Source organism: Phaethon aethereus, assembly GCF_964289735.1.
Source record: "Phaethon aethereus genome assembly, chromosome: 3".
Classification (NCBI taxonomy): Eukaryota; Metazoa; Chordata; class Aves; order Phaethontiformes; family Phaethontidae; genus Phaethon; species Phaethon aethereus.
The window spans coordinates 84,904,553-84,921,766 of NC_138576.1; the positions used below are offsets into that span (position 1 = coordinate 84,904,553).

Below are 17,214 nucleotides of genomic sequence, written 5' to 3' on the forward strand. Positions count from 1 at the left end.
CAAAATGCTGAGGCTAGCAGATTTATTCACAGCATTTTATGATCTGGGACACACCACAGGAGCCTCCGTGCAACTGTTCTGCTGGCATGTGAACCTGCAGTGACTCAGGAAAAAGGCGCTCAGGGGCTGTCTTGATAAGTAACAGAAGTTGGCTATAAAATAAACATGCGGAGAAAACGAATCCCCAGCTCTCTGAAGGTGCAGCCTACAGGCAGCCCTCATCCTGCCTCTTTCAAGCACCCAGGGACTTCGCCTCTCCGTGCCTCAGCTTGCACATCTGTAAAATGGGGTTCATGAGCCTGCTCTTCGCTCACACGGCTTCGAAATCTTCCCACCTGAGAGGCTGATATTATGACTGCTGTTCACATCAGCACTGGCTCAAGGACTGAGGAAGTGGAGCTAAAGGCATGATCCTGTTTTCTGGGAAACACAGCAAGCACATTCCTGTAGAGCATTTCTGAAGAATATTTTGGCTTAACTTGTGTCTTTTGTATGCACAACAGTCTTTTACCTACCTCCACTTGTGAGCACAATGCATGAGGGATGCTGTGGCCCTAACAAGATGAATTATGAAAAAATGTCCCAGGGATTTCTTTTCACTATGAGAAATTAAACTTGGGTTTAGTTTCCTTCCCTCCTTTTAACAGCCAGGGCATCTCGTCTGACTTCTTTGCTTTTGCTTGCTCCAACTGGCTTGTGAGTCCCCCCAGAAGACATAGCATGACATTTTAGTCCATATGTCTTTTTTTGTATGTATGTTGAACAGAAAATGTACGACTGTTAACAGCGCATCTGTAGATTATTTATCCGTGCAGGCTTAATCAGTGCAGGGATTAGCAAAACATCTTTCGCCTGCCAGTCTCTAATCAAGGGGCTAAATTCACTGGCGCAGTGGTGGCTTTGCTGTGCTCCAGGGAAGCAACGCTCACTGCTGAAAATCAGGATCAATTTAGCCAAATTCAATTTGCAGGTACGGACCTTCCAAGGTCAAAGCAAGCAGCGCAGTCTACAAAGAAAAAAATATCACCCGCTAGGAGCGACAGCAGATTCCAGCCTGCTTCGGAGGAGAAGGCTCTAGTATGAACACTGCGACAATGAGAAAACTGTAACAGAAGTTAACAGTCTGGAAAAGAGAAATAGCCAACTTGTGCAAAGTATTCCCTTAGGATGTGTATTCGTCCCAGATATTTTCTACTTTGCTGCCTCTTTCCCAAAGACGTAATGGCAGCTTCAATGGCTTACGGCATAGGTTTGTTCTACAGCATCAAGAGACCAAACCCCTGGCCTGGGGGAACACACTGTGTGTGCTTTTTCTGGTTCTTGTCTACCTTTCCTCTTCATAGGTGGGGTTTTTTTGCAAAATAGGAGCAAAAACCATTCTTTCCAGTCTTGGCAGTTTTATATATTCATTTGCACGAGATGCAAAGCAGTGGAGAAACATCCCGACTACCTAGCAATGGTTAAAGACAAATCAGGCAGTGGAAGGTGAATAGTGTTAAATGTATAACTGTGAGCTCGGTAGGGAAAAAGTGGAGCTTTACTGTCATTTTTTATTTGCAAGTGTTATTTGCAACACCTGCTTTCAATATGATTAACTCTTACTTAGCATGCAATTTTGTCACTAACTACCTCTGATTTACTTCACTGGGGATGCGTGGTTCCAATGACAGAGGTATTTTGCTAGTCTTTTTGTGCTGCAGACATGCCTAATGGGGCAGAACTAATTTGCCATTTGCTGGGTTAATGAAGATACACACTAAAAAGATTATGAGGAAAAACAAGAGCTAGCGCATGAAAGATTAAGAAACCCGCAGACAATTTAGAGTAAAAACACAAACAGTAAGATCTCTATGCCTTGGGCTGTTCTGTAGTATCTTTCATCCCAGCGCGGTTCGTGTAGTGCCGTACCAGCTATGTGCCGCTCCCGAGTGACATCACACGTTTCCATCCGCTAAGTCATCGGGGCACCCTGTGACAAGCGGCGGGGGACCAGAATCCCCATTTGGGAGAGGGGACCGCTGGTACGCCCAGCCCAGCCGGTGCTGGGCAGGACTTGCTAACCCCTTCTCGGGGGCTGTTGCTGAGCTGGGTTTGTGCCGCAGCAGCAGCAGGGCCATTTGCATGTGGTGCCCACTGCTTTATTTTAGACCTACAAGCAGGTTTCCATCTGTCCCCACCACTGTCTTCCTGTGCAGAGGGTGCCCTGAAGGCCAGGCAGCGCTTCTGCTCCCGCCTGGGCTTTATGGGCTTTATGCCAATCATCCTGGTTTGCATCCTGAGGAAGAGGGGAGCAGTCAGGCCAAGCGTGTGCCCCTCCTTCTCACCTGCACCATCCCCTTACCCTGACACACAGCAAAGATGCCTGCTGCAGCAGCCCCCTCAGCAACACCCCGCAGCGAGCGCGTCCACTGTCCAACATCTCTCCGGAAACGCTTCCCAAGGGCCACGTGTATCCAGGCTGCAATTCTCCCGGTTCGCATGTAGACGACCTCCCAGAAGTGTAATCCTGCCTTTTATTCCAGCCATGAGGCTCCAGATTGTCAGTGAACATGGATAGGACACTTCTGAGCGCGAGCAATCTTTTCTTTATTGCTGCTGTGGCGATTAAACCAGTACATTTCCCTTCCAGTATCCTTCCTTTGACATTTCCATTCCAGTCTTACACAAACCTTTGCTGTTGCCGTGGCTAATGCCTTGCATTTATTTTTTAAACCAGCTGCTGTGATTGCAAGGGAGCTCTAGCTCATGATGGCAGAATCGAGGAAAATAATGCAGGAAGCTAGTTTATCTCAAAAATACGGTGTTACACCCCAGCCAAAGCTCCTTGTTGTCTGCTGCCGCCTTATCTGGAAACAGCCCAGCAGCCGAGGATTACACAGAGCTGAAGGGGGATTGTCTCGGGGGCGGCTCTGCAGGACGTCTGCCCAGGAGGAGTCATCCCCAGCGTGTCCCGGGGGTGCACAGAGCCAGGGCAGCCCTGAGCTTTGCACCAGTGTTTCCCCATGGCCTCTCTGGCTGTTGCCCACACCAAAAGTCGCACTGATCCGTGGGCAAAGCAGGGTGAAGCCCCACAAGCAAAACTACCAGCAAGTGAGCAGCAAGGCAGCTTTCGGGTTGAGGTGGTAGGTGAGACCGGCAGGCGCAGGATTTCTGGTAATGGGGGCAGCAACAGGTTTGGTCAGTCTTTTATGACAATTCCTCCTTTAACACAGGGGGTGGGATTTCTCCCACCAGACGTGCGCTGGAGGTGCCCGTGTCTGTGCTCCTCGCCCTGGGGTCCCTTTTAGAGCTGAAGAAGAGAAATAAAAGTATCTTCTTCCAGGACTCAGTGCGTCCTGAGGTGGGCGGCAAAGGCAGCTCAGGGACATGCATCTCCAGCAACTCCGAGCGGAGCCTGGGGTCCCAGCTCAAACATAAAAAGTTGCTTGTACATAACTAAAGGTCAGTGGGGGAGAAGGTCCCCGCTACCACTCTGGTCCCCGGGACTCCACGCTCTGCCAGGTTATTAGAGCCACACACACACACATTGGTCTCACAGGGAACTACCGGAGCATCTTCAGGGCCTCCTCCAGCGGAATGTCATGGAGGTACATGGAAAATATACACGCTATAAGTAAATAAAGTTGCTTGCTGTTAACTGTGCCTTTATTTAAGATAGGCCAGGATCTCTCACTCAATGGGTGTACGGCCCAGGAGATCTTTGAAAGCTTTGCGGTGAGCCTAAGGGATGATGAGCAGCAGTGCCGGCTCTGTGTGAGCGGGGAGAGGGAGCCCGTGGAGGACCGTGACCAACAGGGGCTGATTGTGCGCACACCATGTCAGCCCTGCTCAGCTCCGCTTGCCAGAAAACCCACTCCAGTGCCTGGAGCACTGGGTGTCTGGGCACTGGGCTCGCCATCAGCAGCCATAGGCATCTGTAGTGATGCTGTGTCTAGCGAGTGCTGTGTGCCCATACAGCCGGTTGCAAATGTTGTGTACTGCTAAAAACCAATGCTGCCCTCGGGCACGGCCCCTCCTCGCAGCATCGGGCTGCCCAGCACACAGGGCGAGGGCGAGCGCCTGTTTACAGGATCCCTGCTCGCTTTCTTTGCAAAGCACACCTCTGGCACCTCTGCCTACGTTAGCAAACAGCAGGGGTTTAGTCCCAGAGACAAACCCAGCAAAGAGAAGAGTCTGCAGCCTCCAGGTGACCCTCCCTCTTCACCCTAGATGAGCTAGAGCTAGTTGTGCAGCAGGACCGGCTCACCGAAGCCTGGATAAACTGGGGCAGAAAGCGTTATTTTAGCCTGGAAATGAGATAGCTTGGCTGCTGGCCCCAGCAGTCAAAGCCAGAGGAGGCTGTTGGTCTCCTTGCTGGAGCAGGGCCCTTCCCCAGCAGCTCTCCCACCACCACTACACACTTGTCCCAGGAGGAGATACCCAACCCTACCTCCCCACCGGCCTGGAGGCAGGCAGTTTGCTCCAGTGTGAGTAGAGGACTCCCACTGTGTCCTGCCCTGGGCAGGTAGGCCTGCAAGAGCCTGTCCTGTAAAACTTCCAGGAACTGACCCCAGCTCCCCATCTGTCCTGTGCCTTTGGGAGACTTGGGGTCAGGCCTCACACGAGGGTCCACTGTGCTGAGTTGGTCTCCAAAAGATGCTGAACGCTTACAGACTGCCCTCCAGGTAGGGTGTTTTTTGTCTTTCTTAAAAAGTAATACTTTGTTAGCAGATGAGATGATTGTTAAAATATTCATAGGCAGGCTCTCCTGGTGCAGTCAGGCATGCCTGGAGCGCCACAGGGCACAAGCTCTGTTTTTGCCAAAGAGTATCCATAAAACATCAGGATACTCATTGGGTACAATGTACCCTTGTGGGCAAAACTGAAATTACTGGGCAGCAGGAGCAACTGTGTCCAAAATGTTCTGTCAATATATTTAAAGTTGAAAGTTGTTTTTTCTGGAGTGATTTCCACCCCTGACTGTTTTGGGATTACAGTGTAGGTTATATCACAGTTCAGTCTTGCTTCCCGTAACTATTCATCTGCCATTACTCACTGACAATTCTCTTCATCAGACGCTTCCTAGTGTGGCTTCACAAGCTGTGTTGTGGCACCAGGGGAAAATCAATTTCCCTGAAAAGCAGTAGCAAACCCAGGGAGACAATTAATTGTGAGGGGGTTATTGTATGGTATATAGTCATCCTGGTGCACAAAACATACCACATTTCCCTTAATGCTCCTCAGACTTCCCTGAAGATGCCAAGTCCAAGAAAGCCATCTAACCCACTGCTGCCCCCACCCAAAGAGCCCACGGTTCAGCAGTGCACCCGTTTTTGGACAACAGCGCTCACGGTACACGTGGGCGCACATCTGGTAGCACCCTCCGTAGCCCCGGCGTCCTCAGGGAGAAGCTCCCTTACAACCCGTGCTGCATGGGGAAGCCTCTGCCAGCCTACAACAAGGAGTTCAGACTTGGTGCAACCAGCCGAAAGAGCTAAAAGGAAGCTTTGTTGTATAGCCCGGTGAGAGGAGACTCCCAAAGCGGGGAATACAGCTCAGGGCCTTGATCCATGCTAGGGCAAGGCTGTCCTTTGGGGCATCACGGCACTGCACTGGGTGCTTCAGGGAGGGGGCGAGGGCCAGCTGTGCTACCGTACGGACCCAGTGGTATCTGCTGAAGAACAGTCAGGCCCACAGTACAGTAAAAGCACATATTTCTACTCTATATGAAATAGTGATACCCAATTCTATATGTGGAGAACGTTTTTTTGGCAGGAGGAACTTTTTTCCCCCCAGAATGAATCCCAACATCGATTCCAGTTTAGTCCTTTCATTTGACTACAGCTTTCCTGTCCCTCTCACACTAATCTTACTTAATGTCATTTAATTTAAACTGTGCCTGCGTTTTTTGTCTTCAGAGCAGTAGACTGCCTGCCTGTGACAGTCAAACCCTCCCCAGTGTCTTTGGAAGCAGGTTTAAGCCTCCAGTGAAGTTCGGGACTGGGTTTTTCAGTGTCTCTCTGCACCCTCATGCACTGCCTGTGTCCCCTGTGGCAAGCGGCTGGCATGGACAGTGCTTCGCAGGGCTGCGGGCCAGGCTTGAAGTGGGCAGAGTGTTTGTGGAAGGGGAGAGAGGCTCCAGGCTGCGCGCTGAGCACAGGCAGCGTCTGTCGGTGCTGCGCGCATCCCTGCACGGAGCGGCACGAGGGAAGTCAGGCTGCGGTTTCTGGTGCAGAGGGGTAGCCCTTTTACTGTTACAGAGAGGAAGTTAATGGGTTTGGCAGGGTATAGGCTGCTGCCAAGAGGTAATTCTATAGAGGACAAGGGACACCGATGTGCTGGCTGTGACACTAAGTGACACGATGCAGAACCAGCAGCTGAGATGAAAGTGTTCCTGTACAGCAGCCAAAGCCCGGGGTCATCACATCCAGAGATGGGCAAGTTCTGCACAAGAGAGAGGCAAGTTCTGCACAGCCAAGACTTGGTACGAGAGACTGGCAGGCGACAAAACCCAGCATAAAAAATGTATTTTCTCTACCCTGCAGCCTTGTACCTGCTGCAGCGGAGGCTGAGTATAGACAGACGTAGAGTTAGTGATGGGGGAAATCTGAAGCATGGATGGGTTTCCTTAGGTAATCACCTGCTCCAGCCCCATCTTCTGAGAAAGTGGATCAAAATCACACCTTCGTCGGGCTCCAAATAATGAGCCTTACATGCCCAGTCTCAGGAAGCAAACAGCCTGAAATTCAAGGCGGCAGTGAAAACCTATTTGGCATTCACTGGCAGAGGAAAATTAAATTTTGCTCAAATTTTATCAAAGCACCCCATTAAATTACTCCAGGGCCTCAGGGGTTTCGCAGGCTTGAAAGCACGCAAAGCCAGCAGAGGCCGCGGCACCGCCGCTGGCCGCCTCCTGCCCGCCTCAGCAGGCTGCAGCTGCCCCCTCCGCCGCGCAGCCCGCTGCGTTCCTTCTTTGCGCCGTGGAAGTTCCATGCAGACCGCGCAGCCGGCAGCTCCCGGCTCTGCTGCCCGGCAGAAGCGGGTTGCAGGCAGGCTTCCCCTCGCAGCCCCTCCGCGGACGTGATGCCTGCAGCACCACCCCAGCCCCTGCCCGCTGTCTCCCCAGAGCCGGGCTGCACCCCTTTTGCCTGCCAGCACCTCCAGGACGCAAACAAACCGCGGGTGTTTCTTCTTCCCGCACCAGGGCCGCACCTGCCCTGGCTGCCGCCCGCCTGTACGTGGAGCTCCTGACTCCACGCTGCTGCTCCAGCTCACCCAGCACGTCCCCAGGTGCCACCGTGCACATCCTCGCCCCAGCTGCCAGCCACCTCCTCCTGCTCCTGCCCATGCAGGGGGGCTTGAGCCAGGTCCCACACCTTGGGTGGAAAAACCCCAAACAGGGCTCCCGTGAGGCTCCTTCCAAGCGCTGCAGGGCAGATCACAGACGGACAGGAGCGTCCCGGGGCTGCAGCAGGAGTGGGGAGCAAGGGGCTTTGCTGCCAGCCCTGGCCCCTCAGCATCCCGGTGCCCACAGGGGTGAAAGGAGGAGGATGACCCCACGCTTTTTCAACACGTCCACTGGGGAGGCACTCATGGCAAAGGTGAAGTTTCACATCCTGGCTTCACCTCTCTTCTCATTCTTTCGTTGCTGTCCCTCCTATGTTTGCAGCCCCCGCGTGTTCATACGGCTGTTGCAACAGATGCTGAAACTTGTTTTTTCTTCTCCTCTCTAAGGTGTGTGCCACTCTTTCCCAAAAGGAAAAGAAGAGGAGCAAGAAAGGAAACGAATCCCTATATTTGCTGCAGACTGTGACTGTGTTGTGTAATAATGCTGCCTTTCTCTCCTTGTTCTAGGGAGTGCTGCCGATTTTTTGGAGACAATGGCCTGACTTTGAAGGTGTTTTTTACCAAGGCAGCACCCTTTGGTGTTCTTTGGACACTCACAAACTACCTTTACTTACATGCAATAAAGAAAATAAACACTACGGATGTCTCCGTGTTGTTCTGCTGCAACAAAGCTTTTGTGTTCTTGCTTTCATGGATCGTTCTGAGGGACAGGTTCATGGGAGTGAGGGTAAGTGACTCCTTATCTCTGTCTCCCTTCTTCCCCCTCACCCTTCTGCCTTTACTTTTCCCATTCCCTCTCGCCGGCTGAGTCAAGCAGCACCCCATGCAGACAGCTGTGTGGGCGTAGAAGTCCTTCCGGAGCGGGGAGCCGTCCTTTCCTGCGGCTTGCCCAGGCACCTGCGGCTCCCAGAGCCCCCAGTCTCCCCCAGCCTGCTGCCTTTGCACAGTTTCCTTCAGAAAAGAGGTAGCTCACTCCGGAGCGTGGCACGAAGGATAACTGCTCGCTATCTCCATGTCGCTGTTGGACAGGAGTCAGCCTTTGCTGGCCCCTTCCGAGGGACTATTCCCCAGCTGTGGCACCAGACCTAGTTGTTTCTAACTGCACATTCCTGCAAGCCCCGGCTGCACGCAATGCGTTTCTGGTCCCAGCCTGTGCATTTAATGCGGCACTCACCTTTCTACACGCGACAGCAGGCTTGCAGGGTGGCACAGTTTTCCTTGGCACCCATGTCAGTCAGCAGAGGCTGGGAGAGGAGAGGAGAGGAGAGAGGAGAGGAGGAGAGGAGGAGAAGAGAGGAGAGAGGAGAGAGGAGAGCTGGGCTGCCCTCGCCCGCCCGTGGCCGAAGCGCGTGTGCGTGCATCGCTGGTGGAGCACCGGTGTAACCCTGGCGCACGGGGACTTGTGTCTGGCCAGCAGCTGCGGGCACGGGGCCAGGCAGCACGGCGGGCAGCAGGGCAGCAGGCCCCTTCCCCTGGGCTGCTCTCCTGGTGGCACCCCGACTGTTTGCTTACACCCTTAGTCCGACACCCCGCTTGGGCGCCCGCTCCGCAGCGGCAACAGAGCTGTGGGCGGGGGGGTTATCGGAAAACCCCGCAGCTCCCTGTTGACACTGCTGCCATGCTGCCATCCTCAGCACATGGTGTCCTCTGGCAGCAGTGCCGGCGGATGGCCAACCCACCACGCTGGGGCCAAGGGGGTCTTGCCAGGGCCAGGAATAACTGCAAGGAAAAGGCACCAGTGGGTCCCTCCCGCCTCACTGCACCAGCAGGCACTTATTAATATTAACAGCAATAACGGTAATAATACCTATTTTCTGCCCACCATTTGAGGAGCTCTCTGCTCACCCACCTGGGCAATGCTTTCAGTGCTCAGAAGAGGCTGTTAGCCCTTGCTGCATGGAGCATCCGAGAGTTAACTTTTCGGGAAGTGTTCCTCTCCAGCAGGAGAACTTGGCAGGAGAGCTTGGCCAGCCTTGCGGTGCTGGCAGCCAAGAGGCTGCTCTGGAGATTGTTGCAAAACATATCTGCCAAAAGCCCAGCCTGGCCAGCTGGTGTCTGTGCTTGCCCACCCACCTGCCCAGGTAGCCATACCCTGAAAACAAATTAACTGGGTTTTTTGAGTACAGAAACAAGGGTATCCCGCAATGATGCTGGGGCAGGGCAGTGTCGCTGTTATCCTAGCTGGCCGTGCTGGCCATTTGCATAGAAGAGGGGGGGGAGGGGGGAAGGCGTATTTTTGTGGTCTTCAGCCATCTTGTGGTGTTGTCAGCTGTAGTGCTGGTGGGATGCCAGCAGTGGAGGTGTGTCGGGGGCTGAGGGCTGCTCTCCCGTGCTTGCAGCTTGCTCCTTGGTCTGCACATGCAGTCCCTCACCACGGGATACAGCTGTGGGCTGGGGGAAGGAAGCCAATTTGTGCATAGGGATACCCTCCCGGGCACACACACACTGGAGCGAAGATGCTTCTCATGCTCTCCTCAGTGCATGGCCATGCATGAAGAGCCAGGGTGGTCAGGGACTATCCAATGGCTTCCAGCCAGGCTACGTCTTGTGCCATGGCGGGTGACATTCACCGGGGGACAAATCCTGTTCTGGATCCCCACCTTCCCAAAGGGGCAGGAGTGGAGGGAGCAGGGAAGCAGACCCGAGTGGTGGCCTCAGCCATGTCCAGCTGTCTTTCGTTTCTTATCAATCAGCCCTGCCTTGGGAAAGTAGCAATGAAGCAGAGACCCAGAGCAGGGCCCAGGGCGGTGGGGGCCATGGGATGCTCCTGCCACGCATCCCAGCTCCTCAGCATGGCACCTGGCCCTGGTGAGGGGTGGTGGGTGGGGTGAGGGTGGGCTTCCTGAGAAGCCACCTCCATGCCCAAGGAGGAACATGGCCACCTCCCACCCCGGTGATGGGCCAGCAAGGGGCCTGGGCACAGGAGGAAGGGGCTCGCAGGAGGACTGGGCTATTCGCTCTTGGGTAGATGTGGCATCCTGACCAGGGACAAAATGTGAGCGAGGAGACACTTGTCACCAGAGACTGGAGGGCGTGGGGCAGTGCAGCAGTCCTGCCGCCCAGCTTCACTTGCCACCCTAGGAGCACTGAGGATGCTTCTGTCTGCAGAGGGATGTAGTGTGGAGTTTCCTGGCGAGATGCATTTTCTTCCCCCTTATCTCCCTTTTCTGTGAAGAGCAGCAGACATGGAGGGTGGTGCTGCCTGGCGTGCTGGGGGATAGCCTCAAGATGAACCCGAAGACAAAGCCTTCTTCCTGGCGCTGGCAACCAGGAGGAGGGACAGCCGCCGAGGCTTCTCCGGGAGCGACCTAGGGACTGTGAGCCAGCACACAGCCAACCCCAAAGCTCACAGTCCCTCAGGGCCACGCTGTGTCAGAGCTGCTGACCCTTTGAGAGGGTATTCGGCAGATGAGGTTGCAGGGGAGACAGTGCTGTGCCCTGCAGCGAGCGGGAGCCCTCCCACGCTCCCGCTCTGTCGCCCTGGCACCGCAGCAGGGTGGACAGTGCTGCCGCAAAGCTCTGCCCACACATTTGGGTGTCCCAGTTCACACCCGCTGGAGGAGAGGCCAGGTGAGAAAGGCAGCGGCTCAGGGGGGTTTAGGAACGTACGAGTATCCTACTTGGCCTTCAGAAGTGCAACTACTAGCTCTACAAGCACTTAAATCACAATCTGGCTGGAATTTAAGGGTAAGAGCAAGCTACAACATCCCACCCTCGCCACTCAGGGACTTACAAGTGCCCACATCTCCTGTAACGAAGCTGCACTTCTCCCCCTTTCCTGTCACTGTGCCCAGGGCAACTGGGCTGCGAGCTGTCATATTGCTTCCAGAGAAGGCACACGTGTGTCTTCATTAAGCTGTGAGTGCCTGAAGCGCTGCCTCTGCAAGCCCTGCGGTGCCGAGGCATTCGCAAGTAACCGCAGGCTGGTAGCCGTGGTGCGGTGCGGTGCAAGCAGCCTGTCACCGCTGCTAACGACGTGCTTGATAGACAGGCTGAAAGGCTCCCGGAGAAAGCGTATGTGACACGCCTGGCATGTCGACAGGTGAGGCCAAGACTCATCTGACACTCATGACATGCCTGATAGAAGAGGCAAGGACTTCTGCCCCAGCAAAACTTGTTTGCAGACTGCATTGATTCGCTTTGATCTTTGACTTCTTTGGTGTTTCCCTCTATGCTGCAGTAAATAAAACAGCTCAGGATTCAAGAGAAACATCACTTGCAAGTACCTCCTGCATACATATAGACAAGCACACCTGCCAGTGGAAATAAATATACTACCAAATCCCAAATCATAGTCTTCCTTTCCAACCGGGCAGAGACCCAGCCTCCAGGGAGGTGCTCTGGAGTCAGCCAGCCCGGACATTGAAAGCAAAACTGGATCCTTTTTATTCTGCAGTTCATTAATGCACCCTCCGAGTTTCCACTGCAACGGGGCTGCTGCTGCCAGCGGGGGCTCAGGCGGGCTTCCTTCGACAATACGCATGGAGGTACCGGCCATTCGCCCCAGCCTGACCTGTGGTTGTGGTTCTCCCCCCAGCTCTCCAGTGAAGGCTGGACAAGTCCCACACATCTCGGATGGGAGACGGCCACGCCTGGAGCAGATGCTTCAGGAAACGCTGCAACTTCCACTCTTTGTCACTTGGTTTGTAGCACAGGTGATGTTGAAGGGCTGGAGTTGCCATCTTTCAGATGAGCCCCAGCCATGTATCTTGCAGCTTCCCAAAGAGCCATATTGAGTCAGAGCAAGGGTGCGTCTGCCTCAGGAGCCTGGCTCCAGCAGCTGCCTGTAATGGACACCTAGAAAAATCTGTCTAAACAGGAAAAGCCTCCAATGGTATCTCCTTGTGAGACTTTCCAGCCTCCAGCAATTTGAGGCTCAAGGACTTCCTGAGATGGAAGTGATGTTCTTGTAGTTAATAGTCCTTGATGGATTTTTTTTTTCTTCCATGAGTTTATCCTTGCAAACTTGTCACAACCACAAGTGTGTAACAGCAAAGCTTTCCTTAGCTGAATTGTATGTTGGGTGAAGAAAAATCTCTTTTTTGTTGTCCTGCACCTGCCCCATGCTAGTCTCATTCAGTGACCTTTTTTCTTGTGCTTCTGAAGCCACACATAGTGTCTGAATTTTTATTTGACAAGCACTGGCAACGCTGACGTAAGAGAACTGCTGAGGACTCCTGAGCTCCTTCAGTCCTGCCTATCTGAAACAGCCCCACACTGCTGCAGAACCATGCATCGGGGGGGTTTCTCTCCTTGCCTTAAGAAGAAGCCTGTCCAGGATCGTAAGGCCCAGTTACACCACCACCAAGAAATGATGCCCCACAGCTGTGTGTGGAGAGATCTGATGCCGACGGGGCTGCAAGCCAACATGCCATACCTGAACGTCTCCAGACCTGCAGCGTGCACACCCAGCCTTTGCAGGCTGCTTGAGGCATCTTCAGAACCTGCTGCCCCTCAGCTGGGCTGTGTGAGGGGCTGAGCAGCTGGGGGGAACTCTGCCCCTCCACAGCTTGCCGAAGCTGTGCTTCTGCAGCATCTTGAACAGCAGTACAGCAATTTCTAGCCTCAAGCCCCTTCTTGTTGAGATGCTGTTAGCAGCTGCATTTTCCAGGCAGTGTCAGCTTCTGCTGACAGGGGCTTTTTCCTACCCTTACACCACCCTGCAATCTACAGCAATGCCTTTGGAGAAATAGATCCGCTCCCATTTGCAAGAATGGGGCATTTTTCTGTGAGGGGAAAGTGGAGGTGTTGAGGTCAGCGCGCAGGAGGGACCCGCTGCGTGACTCTGTGGAAGCTTTATAGCTGCCGCCTGGCACCAGCCCCGGCTCAACCCAGGGAAGTGGCTGCTGGTGCTGCCGGGATGGGGACCTGCCGCTGGTAAAGGGGTGCCCCCCGCCACAGCTTGCTCGTCAGGCAGCAGCAGAGCTTGGCACGCAGGCTGTCCCCCTCCCCTGCATCTGCACAGCCGCCCCGGCATCTCTGGTGGTGGACAGGAAAGGTAAAAGGAGGCCATTGCTCTTGGATGCACAGGCAGCTGCAGCCTGTGGATGGGGCTTAAAACCCTGGTCTGACCCTGGGAGGGGAGACAGTTGGCTGGCACTGACCCAGCTATGGGTCAGAATAAACTCATTTATCCTAAACATCTTAGAAGCGTTACCATGACTGTGCAGCCAAAGGGGATGTGGTCTAAGCAGTGCGTCCCTTGCACCACTGCAGAGCAGGAAGCATGGAGTGTGCAGAAAGCTCTTTTCACCCCAGAATTACCACCTGGAGAGGCTTGAGGCATCCGGCAGGACAGTCCCAGAGAAGCCTGGGGTCTCCTGCTGACCCTGCTGAACCAGGGGCAGCCTGTCCCCTACATCCCTGAATGCCACCTCCCTTCGGATGACCCCCCTCGGGCATTGCCGTGGGCCTGGCTGGCTGCCTAAACCTCCCTCTACTCTCTGAAATGACACGTCTGAACTGGAAAGCAGTTGCATGAATTTTATTCCCCTGTTTATTTCAAAAACCTTTTTCCTCCAAAACCTCCACAGGACTCAAAGCCTTTCCTGCAGGCGCCAGGGAATTATTACTTGTGTATTACTGTCACACGCAGGCTGCAGGGACCCACAGATGGGGAGCCTCAGTGGCAGAGATTAAATCCCCCCTTCAGCTCAGTCCGAGACACCGGGCCCTGCGGTCTGGCCTGCCGCACACCCCCCGGGGCAGCCGCCCCTTCGCAGCTCTGCCTGCAGCTTCTCTGCAGCCCGGGAATCCTGGAGGGGAGGCGGCATCGGCTGCGCGGGTATCGGCCTGGGCTTGCGGCTGGTTTTCTACATAAGCAGATGATGCAGAAGTACTGCCCCCTCCTTTAAAGCTGCTCGCCTGTTTTTCCATGTTGGGGGTTGTCCAGTAACACTTTCTTCTTTTCTTTCTTTGTCTCCAACCAGATCGTGGCTGCTATATTTGCTATTGCAGGGATAGTTATGATGACGTACGCTGATGGGTTTCACAGCCACTCCGTTATTGGGATAGCCCTGGTGGTGGGCTCTGCCTCAATGTCTGCTCTCTACAAGGTAAGCACACCGGGGTCTTCCCCTTGAGAAAGATGCCTATCATCACCCTCGTCACTCACTTTGCTCTTGTCTTACTTTCAAACCTTCATGCAGTTCAGTGCCCCGTGCTCGTCTTAGAGGGGCTCTGCCATAAACACACAGACTCTGCAACGCTGCATTCAGCTATTCCCTTGCTTTGATGGCTGCCCTCACTTAGGGCAAAAACTCTTACCTCCTGGGAACAGTCTTCTCCAGTGCCCACAGGAGGACTTGCAGATGTCCCTCCTTCTTGAAAAATGCGGCTGCTTTTCCATTGGTGCTGGATTTAATCAGTCACTCTGGAAGTGCCCTGCAGAGATTTAGCTTCTTTTTCAAGTCACTGTGTTACCTCCCCTCACCAGTCCTCCTTCAGAGGCATGTGTAGCCTACACTGGGCTTCAAGTATTGCTTATCAATCATGGAAATAATCACCTGCTTAAAATCCAAAGCACATGCCTATGAATCAAGGTCTCATCCTGACCAGCTGAGTAAGCTGCACTATATGTAAGATGACATGCAGCCTTCTCTGCTGGGCAGAGAGCCATTTCACTTAGCCCGACACACGTAGGTGCGTTTGCCTCTGCGCTGCTCATGACGCTGAGTCGCAGTCCACGGCGAGGAGTCAGCACTTGTAGGGTGCGGTTCACCCACCCCAACTCGGATGTGGAGACTGGGATGAGGCGTAGACATCTCCCTCCGGCCTAATGAATCGCACCATACCAGTCCTCGGGTGCCAGCTGGCCAGGCAAGCCCTGCAGCCTTAACACAAGCAATCAGGGGGGCTGCCAAACTGGGAAACATCTGCCTGTGTCCCTCAGTGCGGTGCCGCAACGCGTTCTGCTCAGCTTTTCAGATCAGCCTGTGTCTTGCATAAGGAAGTTCATGAAGTTTCATACAGTTCTCCCCTCCAAAAGAGCATTTTCTTGCAAGACCGGAGATGTGGCCCTCCAGACCTGAGGAAACGCCATGGCTCTCCAGCCGTCTGCAGGCAGGCAGGGTTATCCGAGGCGAGACCCTAGCTCTGCCCCTCTCCCATGGCACCGCTGCTCCTTGCGGGGACGGGGCTCTCAGGGCTGCCCCACCGGGGCCCGTGCACGGGGAGGTGATGGTGGTGGCGGCACCGGCGGGGCGTTGCTCTGCAGCGCGGCCCGCACGCGAGGGCAGACGGAGCTGTGCCGCTCCTGCTGCAGCAAAGGCCGCTCTGCCGCCGCCGCCGTGCTGCCCCTGCTCTCCGCAGCCCGGCTCGGCTTCCGCCAGCTGCGCGGGCCGAGGGGGCAGGCAGACCTGCGGGCACATAGGCAGAGCCGCCTCCACCTTCCCTCCTGCCCCAGGCATGGACGCTTCCGTCTGCCTGTGCCGGCTGCCCGCCCTGCCCGGGGCAACACGCCGTCCTCGGGTGGCAAGCGAGGAGTGAGTGGCTTTCGGGACGTTCTGCTCCGTTACGCAGAGCGGCAACGCAGCTGCGCTGGCCAGCAACGGCGGGAGCGGGCGGCAGCCCCGGGGCCATGGCAGCCCTGCAGACCTGTCTGCGGGCCTCAGGGTGGGCAAAGGGGAGAGACAACTGACACTGGCGAGGGGGCCTGCCATCCCAGCACAAACCAGTGAGAGTCCGTCGGCTCTCCTGGTTTGCAGCCCGTGGCAGGGGAAAGCTGCGGCCAGAGCCCACGGTATCCACCGGCTCCTCTGCAGTCCCGTGGTGGAAAACTGATGCAGACCCCAGACCAGATCCATCCACGGAGGCTCCCCGGATGGGCCGCTCGCGTCCCTCGTTTTCTCTTTATCCCTTCTCCCACTAACAATCCAAAGCTCCTAAATCCCTCCCTGCGGTCTTATTAGTCAGGCTGCCGGGCTGCAGGGCTGCTGCTGTGCTATCTGCCTCCTGGGGACGCGTTCCCAGGGGAAGGCGGTCCGGCGCTGTGCGCGCCGCACCTTCGCGAGCAGCCATCCCAGGTGTCTGGCAAGCATCACCACACAGGTGCTGACTGACACTGCTCAGCACCCAGCCCCTCGGCCCCACGCGCGGGCCGGCGGGCCAGGATGCCGGGAGCCACTGGAGCCAGGACACCAGCCCTCCAGAGGAGCGGTGCCAGAGAGTTAAACCCATGTGTTTTCCTCTTGTAGGTTTTATTCAAACTTCTTTTGGGCAGTGCTAAGTTTGGAGAAGCTGCCTTATTCCTGTCTGTCTTAGCTGTCTTCAATGTCCTCTTCGTTACCTGTATTCCTGTCATCCTTTATTTTACCAAAGTGGAGTACTGGAGCTCTTTCGACATTGTTCCTTGGGGAAACCTCTGCGGATTTTCGATTCTCTTATTGAGTGAGTAGATGGGGGCCCCCGCACTGCTCGGGGTGGAGGAGGGTGCCAGAAACCGGCAGCTGGTGGAAGCTGCAGACCACTGACATACTGGAGGTGTCTTCCCTTCCTCTCAACCTAGGTTTTAGCTTGAGAAATGGTGCAGAGGGCCCATGCCTAGGTGGAAATGTAGACCCCACTTCTGCTGTTAATACTCAAAAGTATTGTGGCTACCATTAGAAGGTGCTGTGGGACTAAACTGTAAAGCTTGTCCTAACTCCTACTCGTGAACTCTGCCTGACAGAGAGAAGCGACAATTGCCCGGGCTGTGACAGGAAGCAGCCCCGCCGGCAGGACATTGCCTTGGGCTCATCAGTATCCCCCAAGCAAGCAGGTTAGGCCAGGCCAGTCAAGGCCAGCCTCTGGCACCTCTGCTGACTTCAGTAATAGCTAATTGCTATTCCTGAAAAGCAGGAAACTTCTGAAAATGTAGCGTTGCACAGCGCTGATGGGAATTTGGTAGAT

The 17,214-nt window shown here is 54.8% G+C and overlaps 1 protein-coding gene across 2 annotated transcripts in view; it reads left to right on the top strand.

Moving 5' to 3' along the window:
- Nucleotides 1-17,214, top strand: part of SLC35F3 (solute carrier family 35 member F3) — a gene marked incomplete at both ends in the record, with an annotated part of 180,951 nt that overhangs the window by 160,983 nt on the left and 2,754 nt on the right. For both annotated transcript variants that reach the window (XM_081998292.1, XM_081998293.1), the window contains 3 exons: nucleotides 7,834-8,053; nucleotides 14,256-14,381; nucleotides 16,521-16,713. In XM_081998292.1, coding sequence (XP_081854418.1) covers nucleotides 7,834-8,053; nucleotides 14,256-14,381; nucleotides 16,521-16,713 — 539 coding nt within the window. The remainder of the gene's footprint in view (nucleotides 1-7,833; nucleotides 8,054-14,255; nucleotides 14,382-16,520; nucleotides 16,714-17,214) is intronic.